Here is a 12,658-nt window from a genome sequence, read left to right as displayed (position 1 = left end):
TGCCTCGGAGGACATTCCTGTCACTACAACATACACACACGCGAGGACACAGAGCGCACCTGTATTATATAATATTTGCTGCGCACGCTAGATAGTCTTTTGGTAGAGTCCCTCACTTCGACTCCTAGCCGTCAAGGTGGGTTTGAGTTGGTGGGGTTGTACTCCCGTACAATGGACTGATCATTGTCTTCTATGTCTTATACAATTCGTTCCAGATGTGTGAATTGAAGAACGAGAAGTCCAAGCATCGCCTACAAAGGAGGCATTCGTTGATTGTTAATGAATCGATTCAATTACGGTCCTGGGTTGATCGATATTCTTTTGCACTCGAGACCTGAGACGTTCGTGTGTCGCTTATCAACCAACATCCATGCGCTCTTCCCACGGGTCAATTCCGTGATTATACATTCCGAGATCGCAGACCGCAGTCAGAGTGGGTCTATAGCACCGAAGCTATCACTCTGCTCGTAATTGAGCAAGGCAAAGATACTCCCGACTAATCAAAGCATTGTTCGTGGGCATCAGAGCCAAGATGGATCCAAATTCATATGAATATACGTCTCCCCTCGACGGTTGGCAAGGAGATCCATTGTCAAAGTGGGTGACCATCAAGCAAGCCCGACTTCCCATATTAATTGACCAAAAATCACAGCGAGAGGAATCCAGACGGCAAATCGCTAGTAAATCCCGCTGCAACGAAGCTCAGTGCGGCATATGAAAGCTTCACAGACCCCATCAGGAACGACGAACGAGGAGGCTTCGACATCCACATTTACTACCTCCAAAGCAAGGAGAGTCAAGTCAGATACGCCACTGAGTTGCACGAAAGAGTGCGGAGAGAGTGTAGGTGTCCCCGAAGATGTCAACTTGAGATTATTACTGATCTCCAGAAACAAGTCCCGGAACTTCGCGTCTATCAGCTGTGGGATGGCCCGGTAGGGCCTCATCCAATTGCCATGTTTGAAGTCAATGTCTTTACGCCGCTTCAATTTGGAGCTTTTGTGTCGTGGCTGGTTATACACAGAGGTCCTTTATCCGCATTGATTCATCCGAATACTGGCGGTGGAAATGCTTTGCGCGACCATACGCAACGGGCGACTTGGTGAGTGGAACGACATGCAACACATGCATGGAAGGGGGCTGACGATACTGCAATAGGTTGGGGCAGCCATACCCGTTGGACACAGTGCCACTGCGTGGACATTGATCTGCGAGGATCTGTCTTCGTAGCGACGATAGTCGGTGGTTCTGAAATGATTACTGCTCATAATTATGGTAATAAGATCGTTATCAAACCGCGCACGACCAGGTTGTTTTTCATCTTGCCTGGGACTTGGCATTCTTCAACTGTTGCTCGTGAGCTCCTGCGGTATCTCTCCTATCCTCAGCCCGCCCAGCATACAGATGCGAATTACACATCGTCCAATGATGAGCGATGGGAATAGCAGCACAAGGTCTCAGCCTTACGCCGCATGTTGAGGCACGCAACCCGCGATGGTAGCCATGATCAAGACATATGCACCACCGCAGACGGCCCACTCGTTCAAGGGCATCATGTGCCGAATGTGTGTGGTAGCAACAACAAGAAAGACACTGATGCCTATCAGCATCGTTATGATTAACCGGCCGGCAAGCGTTGGTATGATGGAGTAAAGTAGCAGGGGTAGCATCAAGGCAACCGGTAGACAAGACAATGCAGCCGCATGCTTGGAGGAATTTGATTGAGATGATGCATCTTGGTGCGGCTGAGATGACGTGGCGACCGCGAGTTGCACAAGATCTTGCTGCTTCTGCAAGAACTTCACTTCAACGTCGTGGATGGGAGCCTTCTCCGCCATCCAATCGCGGTAAGCAGCGACCTGCTCCAGCTCTGCCGGCCTGCATTCTTTGGTCAATGCCGCGAATGATGACAGCGCACGATTGTACTGCTCTGTCTTGAGAAAGATGCGGCCAAGCAGTGCAGTCCGCCGGTGATGCATCTCCGAGCCATTGAAAGCATCTCGACGACGAGACGCAGGTGAGCGTTTGGCCCCCTCAGCTGGCGTTGCAATCTGTGCGATAATTTCATCCATGGTGCGCAGTTGTTCTTCCATCTCACAAAGCTCATCCTGAAGATGCAGGAGTATGCGGTGATTGAGATACTCAAATTTGCGATATGCCGGCTTGACCGGCGACTCGACGCTTGCAAGCTCTTCGGCAAGCATCTCATAACCGACAAGTGTTTTCTGGCTTACATCAGGAGCGTCAGGCACTGGTGGGCGATCTGCATGCCCGACTGGGCCGTGTGAATCCTGCCGTGGCGCAAAATGGGAGGCAGGCACTGGAGCTGAGGGTTGTTGATATTGTTGCATCGCCATGTATTGTGCATATGCGTCGTTGGATCCTGCAGAGTCGGCAGATGACGTCGAATGGGATCGATGCTGACCACCATATATCGGCTGAGCATGATGAGGAGGCGGCTGAGAGACAGAAGGAAGCCGCTGTTGTTCATCGGTGGAAGCTACACGGTCGCTTCGTGCATCGTGACTGCCCTCCGAATGAACTGATGCGGCATTGCGATGCGCCCGTTTATGGATTGTAGCCTTGGCACCCAGACGCTGGCCATTCAGACTMTCAGCTCCAGATTCCGACCCATGGCGGCTGTTCATCGGGGAACTGACCGGTGAAGTGAATTGTGCATCGTATTTCAGACGAAGTTCCTTCACACTACCGGTCAAGCTTCCACTTCTTGTTGCTGTCGGTGATGGGAATGTCGAGTTGGAAGATGGTGTTTGCGGTGCCTCACTCGACCCAGCTTCTGACGGCGAGTAACGAGACGAGCTCGGCGACGAGCTCCTTGAGCTTCCACCATGCCCATCCTCTTCGACTAAAGCAGGTTCCATGAACGCGAAAACGTCGGGTGTATGCGAGCYGGAGATACTGAGAGCGGAGTCTGAGCGACGATGGACTCCGTTGGACTCGGGTGTGCTGCCGCCTCGACTGTTGTAAGACTGCTGCGTGATGGTGGTATTACTGCTACTGTCTGAAATGCCGGTCAGGCCAGAGATCACGGACAGCAAGGAAGGATTGATCTTTAGGTTGGTTTGGTTCTGTCTCGATTGGCCTCCAACTCGGTGCTTTACGGAACGGCGGTGAGGGTCACCCTGCTCGATTCTATGTCGAGCTGTCTTACGACTACCCTCCTCGTGCTTCTGTCGAGTATTTCCAGCCTTTATATGGGGCCTCGAGGCGGAGGTGCCGTCCGTCGTCTCTAATATCCTACCAAGTCTGGGTAAGAACCGGCCCAGGTCGAATTCCACGGCCCGGCTCTTTTGACTACCAGATGAAGCAGTGGCTCGTCGTTTGGAACTCCTCCTGTGTCGTGCAGGWTCCTTGTGGTCTACATCAATCCACTCATTTGCGGATGCCCGGCCCGGCTCACTGAGCGCTGAGCTCTCAGTCTTGCTCCTCCTTCTTCCCGCCAGCGTCGACTTGGTGTCAATGTTTGCTATTCCTTCTGCCGGGACGGTGACAAGTAGAGTTGGTGCCACAATATGTGCGTCTCGTCCTTCTCGTTCCGACTACGAGTAGATTGTCCTGATCAGTATGCACTGTATAAGACGAGCGTGGGAGTCGAAAGCGTGGAAATAAGCAGCAGCAAGCGACGCGAACGCCGGCAAGTAAAGCACTTACCATGGTTGTGCACATGCGCTGGGATGACCTCTATAGACTGACTCTGGAAGCTCTGAGATAACGAGTAAGTGTACATCCTTCCGGGAACAGCGGACGTGTGAAACACAGTGAGGGCAACGTGGAAGAGGGCGCAAACGCAAATAATCCCCTCTCAGCAGATAGCTCGGCCTTGTGTCACCTGGGATGGCGTAGAGAAGACGCCCTCCTTCAGGGGGCCAGTGAGACAAGGGAGAGCCAGTTGCAGTTGCAGTGCAGGTGCGCTTGAAGGAAGCCGGCCGTTGGAACTTGAAAAGGAAAGGGAAGGGAAGGATGCGCTGGCGGACCAAAATTGCGCCTGCGTCTGCGCCTGATGATGATTATCGAGAGGAGTCCACATGCTGCACGAGCGTGGAGTGCGCATCTGCACGGCATATCGCCGCCTGTGGGCCAATTTGCCATCAGTGTCGACGGAGAACGCAGCGAGAGCAGTGAGAGGGTGCAAGACAAGAAGCAGTGCCCGCATTCCACAGCAAAGCTCCGTCCGACTTTCCGTCTGGTTCGTGCTCCCTCAGCAAAGTCCAGATGCGGGCGATGATCGTCAATGGCTTGGCATTGCTCGTCTCGGACATACCAGGTCGGCGCGGAGAACCAGGGTAGGCTTAAGATAGCCATCATCCATCACATAACATGGCCAAACGGATAGTGCAAGGCGACCAGATTGTGAAGCTCATCGTGGGCGCTGGTGCGGCGTCTCCACAGCCCCCAGTCGGTCCAGCGCTGGGTAGCAAGGGCGTCAAGAGCATCGTAAGCATTCACCGAACGGACTTCTGCATTCGCCTACTGACCACGACATCTCCATCAGGACTTCTGCAAGGAATTCAATGCGCGAACAGCAAACTACGTCCCCGGCACGCCCATTCCCGCTCGTGTGACGGTGCGGCCGGACAGGTCATTTCACTTTGAGCTACGAACACCACCCACTGCATCACTCCTCTTCGCAGCAGCTGGCGTTGGCATCACGAAGAATAAGGTCCGTGGGGCGGGCAATGTGGCGGGTCCGAAATCGAAAGCAGGACTGGCGGGCGCGGGAAAAGCGACTCATTCTGGCGGCGCTCCTCCAGGCAATAGTGGAATGGGGACGGTGGGCAGCGTAAGCTTGAAGCACGTGTGGGAGATTGCAAAGATCAAGCAGAGTGAGACGAGGCTATCTGGAACAACAATGGAAGCCATGGTGAAGAGTGTCATCGCGCAAGCAGGAAGCATCGGAGTGGTTGTGGTGCCTTAGAGTGATTGGGCGTGTATACAACTGTAAAATTGGTGGAAGTTCGAATGCATAGCGAAGTGCTGTTGCAAAGGCACTGAATACGGCGTTTGGGCGGTCGAGATACCTCTTGGGGATACACACATCATGTACGAATAGGGCAGACTTCAACCGTCAACGGCGTCAAGATCATGATGGTTCGGCAGAACAACCCATCCCGTGCATTTCTACCTTTCCCCGTGGTGTGTTCTCACATGAACTTCGCCCTTTGGTCCAGTGGTCATCACCAAGGACGAAAGGTGGATCGGAGTCGTGCAGAGGGCTAGCTTTCAAATATGTCTTCGCTCTCAAATTACTTGTGCATTAATATGTGCATTCTCCGCTGTCCAAATGCGGATCTCAGCGCGAGTCGTGACCCATGAATACCATCCATCCAATCTTCATCCTCTTCATTTTGGCCACCATTTCATTCATATCCAGACTACCCGCCTACCCGAGCTCACCAATGCGCCTCACCTCGTGAGAGTCGCGTTCATATGTACTGAAAGCGAATGTATGGGGTATCCTGCAAGGACGAGCTTCGCCAGAATAGCAGCTCGCAAACCCCTCCAAATTAACGCCGTAGCGGGCAGATTTGCAAACTTCTGTCGGCCGAGTCGCTCAAAAACTGCAATCAAACAGGTCAAACACCAGCACCGTTCCCATGCAGAAGGTCGTCAATCATCATCGTCCAGAAGAGTTTGATAGCGCCTATGCTTTCTGATACTCATTGTCCGAGTTGGAGGCGAGTGTGTCGCCGTCCCATTGTTCATTGTCGCCAATGGGGGATCGCATGCCAGTAGAGTGCTCACGGCTGCTGCTGGAAACGCTGCTGCTGGAGCCAATAGTCCACTCGTCGCCGTCGGTGCGCAGCGCCAGCTCGTATTCATCCAGATCGGCCAGACCGTAGCCATACGATTCGTCATCCTCCTCTTCGCCTCTTTCTATGTAATCATAATCCCAGCGGAACACTTTGCCAGGTTGCAGGCGAGGCAAAAAGCTGCCCTTTGCGACGAAATATGCAATCGATGCAATGATACTGCCYCCGACCAAATCCACCGCGTAGTGATGGCTCAGGTACATTGTAGCATACCACATCCATAGAGTATATAGGATGAACAGTGGACGCAGTTTGGGGAAGGTGTGTGAMATGAAGAGWGCCTCGATAGTTGCATTCCCGGAGTGCAAAGATGGCATGGCGCCAAATACCAGAGGAGATGCCGTAAAAGTCGAGGTGTAGAGGTCGATGCCAAACAGTTTGTCAATCGCCGCAAGACCTGCGGGAGAGCCGTGTATGGAATAGTTCGCCGGTGCGAGTCCGTACATGTTTTCGTACCATGGCGAGCTGCAAGGAAACAGAATCTGGATAGTCACACCGGCAATGTTCATGTACCCAAATGCTCTGGCAAAACTGGGAGTAGTGCCGGGTGGACCGAATATGAACATGATTCCAGAGCACACGAATGGTGCACCAAAGTGAGTGATTCCATACGGCAGCCATGCGAGGACGTCTAGAAAGGAGTTCTTGTGGGCAGCGAGGATATTGCTGAGGTTGGCACCATACAAAATGTTCTCCAATGCTGGCAGCACGCGAACCCAGATGCCAGGTCGGTATTCGCTGGGAATGAATTGGCAGGAGAAGAAAAGAACCAGCCACCCGGCGATTGGCAGAAAGGGCAGGAGGAACTGCCGCGTGATTGGTATTACCAGACCTGTCATGAGAGCTGTGGCAACCAGTGTCTTCATCATCGGCCCAGGGTGCTGCATCATGGACAGGCTGAAGATGCCGAGGATCGCCAGAAACAGATATTGTGCATCGTAGGCACTCCAATGATGTGTTCGAAGCGCRCGAATCGTATCCGTCGGGTTGAAAGACGTCTCAAGAGACGCGATCGAGGATGTAGGTGAACTTCGAGRGGATATCTTCGACCGTGTGGCGCGGAGTCGGCGTCGAATTCGATGCGGCATATGGATCGATAGAGATGGGAGTGAGAATGGCAACCGTGGCATGGCGAATCGAGGCGAGCCCTCTCCGACCGAGGAGTACTGCGCGGCCATGCTGTCCAGCGCGTGTCGAATGCAGCAGAAACAGTTCGCGAATCTCGCAGGGGGAGATTGGTTGTGTTGAGTTTCAGACGACCACTTCTCACGTTGTACGCGGCGTTGGCAGTACAATATGCGGCTGTGCAACTGTACAACAATACCCACGCGACCTCCTTCCGGTGTTGGTTGTTCGCGTGCTGCAGTTCGCGTGCTGCAGATTCCTGCTTGCGGGCGGCAACGAGCAGAAAGTCTTTCACGAAAAGGCAGGCAGGAGATGAGCACGGTTGATCAAGGCTTGACGGGAGATTGCTRTGGGATCGGCGGTCGGCGGTAGCGGCTCGCCAACTCGGAAGCCGGACACCTTCGGCGCTTCGACGTAGGTTCACGGACGAGACTGGGCGAGGACGAGCAGAAGCATGCGTAGGGTAGAGATGTGAATGAGAGAGAGGAGGTCAGGAAAGTGTGGTGAAACGGAATGGATGGCGAATGTGGGAGCCTCCAGAGACGTTTGTGGGACGCTTGCGGTTCGCCATGCCCTGCGGCCTGTGGAAACCGTCATCCTTCAACGCCGCGCACAAGACATTTACGCTTTCGAGGCGCATTTTGCAGCTGCTTTGAAATGCATTTTGATTGGAAGACCATCACCAAACGAGCTAAACGAAGACTGGGCGACGATGAGAAACATCATCACGGCTCGATGATCTCACTCTGCAGCCGCTGGAAGATATAGCATGCGTGCTGCCCCCGCAGGCGTCACGGTAGAACATGTCGATGAGCTGTTGTTCACTGGGTAGATCTGTGCTGCATGGCTGGCCGTCGCAAATGTTCTGCAGCGTGGAAGGCGGAAGTCCGCGACATCAACGTTCCAACGTTGTGCAAGGCTCGTGGCTCCGTACCCTACCTTACCTTAGGTTCCGGAACTCAGCGGATCGGGGCTGAACATTATTGACCTTATGCACCGCACAACTGAGAAACCGCTACCAGCAGTTCATCAGCTCACTTGTTGGACTAACTAATTATAAAAGCCTCAGAGTCACGGGCGGAAACGGGTCGATGTCCTCGCCGAGAATCTTTGTCTCCAACACTGCACCGGACCTCGGAGTGCTGCGACATCCATGGTCCCGAATGAGACTGTTTCCATGGCTTCTGGGGAGCGTTTGTGAGATTCCTCAGACGCATCGCAGGAAGCTCCCCGATAACGATGGCCTACTCATCTCTCCCGCGAAGGCATAACATTGTTTGAATTAGRATTGGTCCTCAGTCCATAACAGTGGCGGTCGGTCTGCACGCTAATCAACTCGAGATGTGCTTCAGCGCTGATTGCCGATCTTCAATACATGCGAAGCGCTTCGAAGGTGGCATATCAGGTTGAAGTCCAGATGCCTCTGTCCAGTAGAACACGAGGCCCTCACCTCGTCCAACTTTGCTGTTTACCGTGCCATATTATTGCTGGTTCATGGTTGGATGATAGATCGAGATCGGGCCGCGTCGCGTCGCCCCGCCTTCCCACGTGCGCTCTTTGTCACGTCAACCTTCAATACCGCGTCAAATGTTTCTTCGCAAAACCAACATTAATTGTCAGTTGCGGTGGCGCGGTCATGTCTTTGGAAGCCAAGGAGAATGGTAGCGGCGTCGAGCAGCTTCGAGCCCAAATCAAGACGTACGAAAAGGACTTTTTATACAACCATGGCCGCAAACCAGAGCGAGGCGACATCAAAAAGGACGCGACGATAGGTTCGTCCGGTCTAACAGCATATTGTCGAGCAGACGACTAATGCCAGATTTACAGCTGCAAAATACAAAGCATATCAGCTTGCCACCAAACCGCCTCCGCTCTCGAGCACACCGCAGAAACGCACACGACCAAGCATTGCCCGAGATGCACTGCAAGAGAAGCAGAGCCGCACTGCGGCAATCACGCCCAAGAAGCATACGCCATCAAAGTCGAGACGGGCAGAAACACAACAGAGCATCCTCTCGCCAGTCCACGAAGTTGAGCCGACTCCCGCTCACATTCGCCTCCAATTAGGCCCAACTCCGCAGAGGGATGGCCAGGTACTGGGTATATTCGACACGATCGCCGGCACGCCTTCGAAGACTGAGTCCGCAGAATCAATTCATGCAGAGCTCTTAGTCGCTGGAACCCCGAGTAAGCCTACGGCAGTCGATCCTGCGTTGTCAAAGACGCCTCAGTCTTCGAGCAAGCGCTTCTTTCTAGATGCATTCGCGGGAACACCACTCAAGCGCAAGCGTGACGACGATATTGGAAGTACAAGTGCGTCCAAACGGAAGTTTGCTACGCCTTCATTTCTGCGGCGGAGTTTTCCTCTCGCCTCCATCGAGGAGGACAGCGCAGATGTATCGGCAGCTATGCCACCACCATTCAGGAAGCGCGGCTTGGTTCGCAGTCTGAGCAGTATCATTCAGGGCTTGAGGAAACAGGAAGAGGAGCGTATGGACGATGATTGGGACTTGATGAATGAGATTGAACAGGAGCAAGAAGGCGGTGGCATCGCGAAAGACACAGCGAAGGTGCTGGTACAGGACAGCCAGCCTGGTGAGATGCCATTGGGGCCCGATCAGGCTCCTGAATCTAGCGAGGATGAAGAGGCGCCTGGGAGAGGGGACAGACCTCGCAAACCATGGAAGAAGAAGGGCTTGAAGAGGCAGACGCGCAGGGTCATCATGCGGCCCGTAAAACACGAGGCTGGCAAGAAAGATGAGCTTGTGGAGGAAGCTTGTAGCGATGCGGAAGTTGTTTCAGAAACACAACCCAGAGAGCCAGTGCTGGACGAGGACAAGTTCGGCTTATCTGATGAAGACGAGTCTGCAGGGAAGACGACGAAGCAGAAGAAACACYCCCCAGCGCAGGACGACGCCAGCACGATGAAAGCAAAGCCCGGGAGAAAGGTCAATGATTTGGCACATGCAAATTTTCGGAAGTTGAAGATCAAGAACAAGAACTCCAAAGCCAATGGCAGAGGTCGGAAGTTCGGCGGCAGGCGATAGGTATCTTTCTACAATCGCGTCACTTCGCATGTTGACATTGTCAGGAGTTTGACATCATTCATCATTTCTGCACTGTGAGATCTGCATTATCAAACAAACTATACGCTCACGGCAGCCTCTTCCGCCATACTTTCTCGCTCAAGCTCGGCCAAATCCAGCGCACGAGTCTCGACGGTGTCCCAGCGAGCGAACAAGCTACGCTTGGTAGCCACAGCCTCCACCTGGAAGCCATTCTCGTCCTGGATAACCAGACCTGCAATGCTGGCGCTGCTCAGAGTGGCAAAGATTCCCGTGATCAAAGCACTGACTGCCATTTGTGCTACGTCTCCCGAACGACTCGGGGCAAGCTGACTCAAGACACCGAGTTGGGTACCCAGAGAACCAATGTTACCGAAACCGCATAGACTGTACGAAGCGATGATTTTGGCTCGGGGCGACATGGTGGAGTACTCGTTGGTGCCGTTGGTCAGGGTGATGTACGCATTGAACTCGTTCTAGGGAATAATTTGTCAATTATGCTCGCGGTCAGCTTGTATCTGGAGGCACTTACGGTGATGATCTTCGTCGCGATCAGACGGGAGACCTTGAGAATGTCTGGACCTCGAGGAACTCCGAGGAGGAATGCCACTGGGTAGAAGACGTATCCAAGGATGAGGGTCAGAGTGAGGTCGTAGTCTCCCCCGAGACCAATGTATCGTCCAAGCCAAGTCAGGATACCGTCGAAAAGTGCCACAATAGCGATGATGCAGAGAAGGGTTGTCAAGATCATGCCTGCGATCTTGAGACCGAGCCATGCACCGTTGGCGAAGGCGTGAATAGTGTTGGATGCTCGGTGCTCATCGTCATCCGGCATGACGATCTTGCCGGCGGAGAGAGACTCTTCAGTTTCGGGGTAGCGCATCTTACTGCATGCAAGCGATGCCGGGATGGACATCACACAAGAGGAAATCAGAATCTGAGGGTTGACTCCCAATCCAATGTAGGCCACGAGCACACTACCAGCAATGGTAGCGAATCCCGAGCACATGACCTGGTGGATCTCAGCCCGTGTGAGATGGGGAACGAACGGCTTGATCAACATGGCACTCTCTCCCTGTCCGATGAAAGGCGTTGCTGCTGCCACGACGGCTTCGGCTCCAGAGATTCGCATGGCCCAGAAGAAGAAGACGGCGAATTTTCCAACGAACCATTGAACCAATCCCCAGTAGTAAAGCATCTGCACAAGCGCCACGAAGAAGATGATTGCGGGAAGGACGGTGAAGAAGAACATTCCCAATTGAGAAGTTGGCGTGTTCGTCAAGAACGCAACACCGTCTTTGGCGAATCCAAGCAGTTCGCGAGCCAGTCGAGAGATGAACTCAAAGATGTCATATCCAACTCCGGTTCTGAGGACGAAAAGCGCAATGATATACTGGATCAAGAAACCACTGATCACAGTGTGCCAGTTGATAGCTTTGCGGTTGGTGGATGTAGCGTACAGCCCAGCAATCAAAAGGATGAGGCCCAGCAAGCTAATGGCACCTGTTTTTGTCATCAATCACAGTCGCGCGGGTCACACGCGCAATGCAACTTACGGTTCGCACGAGTGTTCTGTCCAGCCTCCTTGCTCACAAAGGTGCCTACAAGGTAGACGGCAGCAGTGACAGCAGCTCCAGCATATAGGCGGTACTGTTCTGGAATCATGCTGTTGACGCGGCTTCCAGTGTTTCGCCACGTCCATTTCATTGGCTTCGAAATTATGGTGATGGGCACGTGCAAGAACACAATCCTCAATGTGATGAACAACCATAGGAGGAATGGGATCACCCAGTTCTTAGGCCGTGCGGTTCCAGGGTGGTGGAGTACCAAGCCTGCAACCCACCACGCAGTCACCAACATCCATATAACAACGTGGAAGTAGATGCGGTATTTGCGATAGAATTCTGGGAACCGTCCACTCCGGACTGGCTTTTCTTGGACACTTGACAGAGGTGATATCGGCGTAGCGTGGCCCTTCTCCACGTCCGAGTAGGTGAAGTCCTCCTTCTTCTCTCCCTTGTAGTTCGGGWTGGCATGTCCGTGATTCAGCGAGCCATTGCAAATCATCGATGGGTCCTCGGTCGTGCCCGTGGTGTAGACCGGTTGGTCGGGGCCATCCAGCACGGTATGCGATCCATGATGCAGATGCTCGTGTTGATGCTGGTGAGCTGGATTTAACGCCGGCACACGTGTTGGTGCGTACTCCATTGCGACTAAGAATGTCAAGTGCGGGAGAAAGCGAAAAGGTGAGGTTCAGAAAACCAAGCAAGTGTGCAAGCGCGTTCCACATAAATCGGGCCTTAGGAACTTGGGTGGTCTGCACCTTATCTTCAAGCTAAAAGGTCGAGACGTTATCCCATGTGCATCCTACCGGCCAGACTGCCTATTAGACTGCTTCCGACCTTCTGGCTCCGTCGTTGGCGATGCAGCCCTGTTGCGGCAACACAGCAAGGTCGCACAGTCCAGTAGCTTTGCAGCAAAGCTAATCGGTCCCAACACCATATTCGGTGTTAGTGCTCGCCTTGGCGAGAGATAGCACAGGCGTGGTAATTCGGAATCGCCTCCACCGAGGTTCTCCAATCACCAATGGAGCTTTCTTGACCGGACATCGCCTGGTTGTGCCGCCGTCAGCCACCA

At 53.4% G+C, this 12,658-nt stretch overlaps 6 protein-coding genes; 3 read left to right on the top strand and 3 right to left on the bottom strand.

The window, feature by feature from the left end:
- Nucleotides 1-532: 532 nt before the first annotated feature.
- Nucleotides 533-1,207, top strand: RCC_00330 (uncharacterized protein; the record flags this gene model as incomplete). XM_023765482.1 has 4 exons in its annotated part: nucleotides 533-597; nucleotides 653-843; nucleotides 898-1,102; nucleotides 1,159-1,207. 4 exons carry the CDS (start codon nucleotides 533-535, stop codon nucleotides 1,205-1,207), a joined length of 510 nt encoding a protein of 169 aa, XP_023621250.1.
- A 256-nt stretch (nucleotides 1,208-1,463) lies between these two features.
- Nucleotides 1,464-3,675, bottom strand: RCC_00329 (uncharacterized protein; the record flags this gene model as incomplete). XM_023765481.1 has 2 exons in its annotated part: nucleotides 1,464-3,560; nucleotides 3,673-3,675. The coding sequence occupies 2 exons, from the start codon at nucleotides 3,673-3,675 to the stop codon at nucleotides 1,464-1,466; spliced, it is 2,100 nt and encodes a 699-aa protein (XP_023621249.1).
- A 663-nt stretch (nucleotides 3,676-4,338) lies between these two features.
- Nucleotides 4,339-4,936, top strand: RCC_00328 (probable 60S ribosomal protein L19, mitochondrial precursor; the record flags this gene model as incomplete). XM_023765480.1 has 2 exons in its annotated part: nucleotides 4,339-4,455; nucleotides 4,514-4,936. 2 exons carry the CDS (start codon nucleotides 4,339-4,341, stop codon nucleotides 4,934-4,936), a joined length of 540 nt encoding a protein of 179 aa, XP_023621248.1.
- A 726-nt stretch (nucleotides 4,937-5,662) lies between these two features.
- On the bottom strand, nucleotides 5,663-7,009 carry RCC_00327 (probable aureobasidin-resistance protein; the record flags this gene model as incomplete). Its single annotated transcript, XM_023765479.1, has 1 exon — nucleotides 5,663-7,009. One exon carries the CDS (start codon nucleotides 7,007-7,009, stop codon nucleotides 5,663-5,665), a length of 1,347 nt encoding a protein of 448 aa, XP_023621247.1.
- A 1,583-nt stretch (nucleotides 7,010-8,592) lies between these two features.
- On the top strand, nucleotides 8,593-10,003 carry RCC_00326 (uncharacterized protein; the record flags this gene model as incomplete). XM_023765478.1 has 2 exons in its annotated part: nucleotides 8,593-8,728; nucleotides 8,784-10,003. The coding sequence occupies 2 exons, from the start codon at nucleotides 8,593-8,595 to the stop codon at nucleotides 10,001-10,003; spliced, it is 1,356 nt and encodes a 451-aa protein (XP_023621246.1).
- A 98-nt stretch (nucleotides 10,004-10,101) lies between these two features.
- On the bottom strand, nucleotides 10,102-12,229 carry RCC_00325 (related to sodium/nucleoside cotransporter 1; the record flags this gene model as incomplete). XM_023765477.1 has 3 exons in its annotated part: nucleotides 10,102-10,497; nucleotides 10,554-11,524; nucleotides 11,578-12,229. 3 exons carry the CDS (start codon nucleotides 12,227-12,229, stop codon nucleotides 10,102-10,104), a joined length of 2,019 nt encoding a protein of 672 aa, XP_023621245.1.
- Nucleotides 12,230-12,658: the final 429 nt, after the last annotated feature.

This window comes from Ramularia collo-cygni, assembly GCF_900074925.1.
Source record: "Ramularia collo-cygni strain URUG2 genome assembly, contig: RCC_scaffold01, whole genome shotgun sequence".
Classification (NCBI taxonomy): domain Eukaryota; kingdom Fungi; phylum Ascomycota; class Dothideomycetes; order Mycosphaerellales; family Mycosphaerellaceae; genus Ramularia; species Ramularia collo-cygni.
This window is presented reverse-complemented; position numbering and strand designations above follow the sequence as displayed.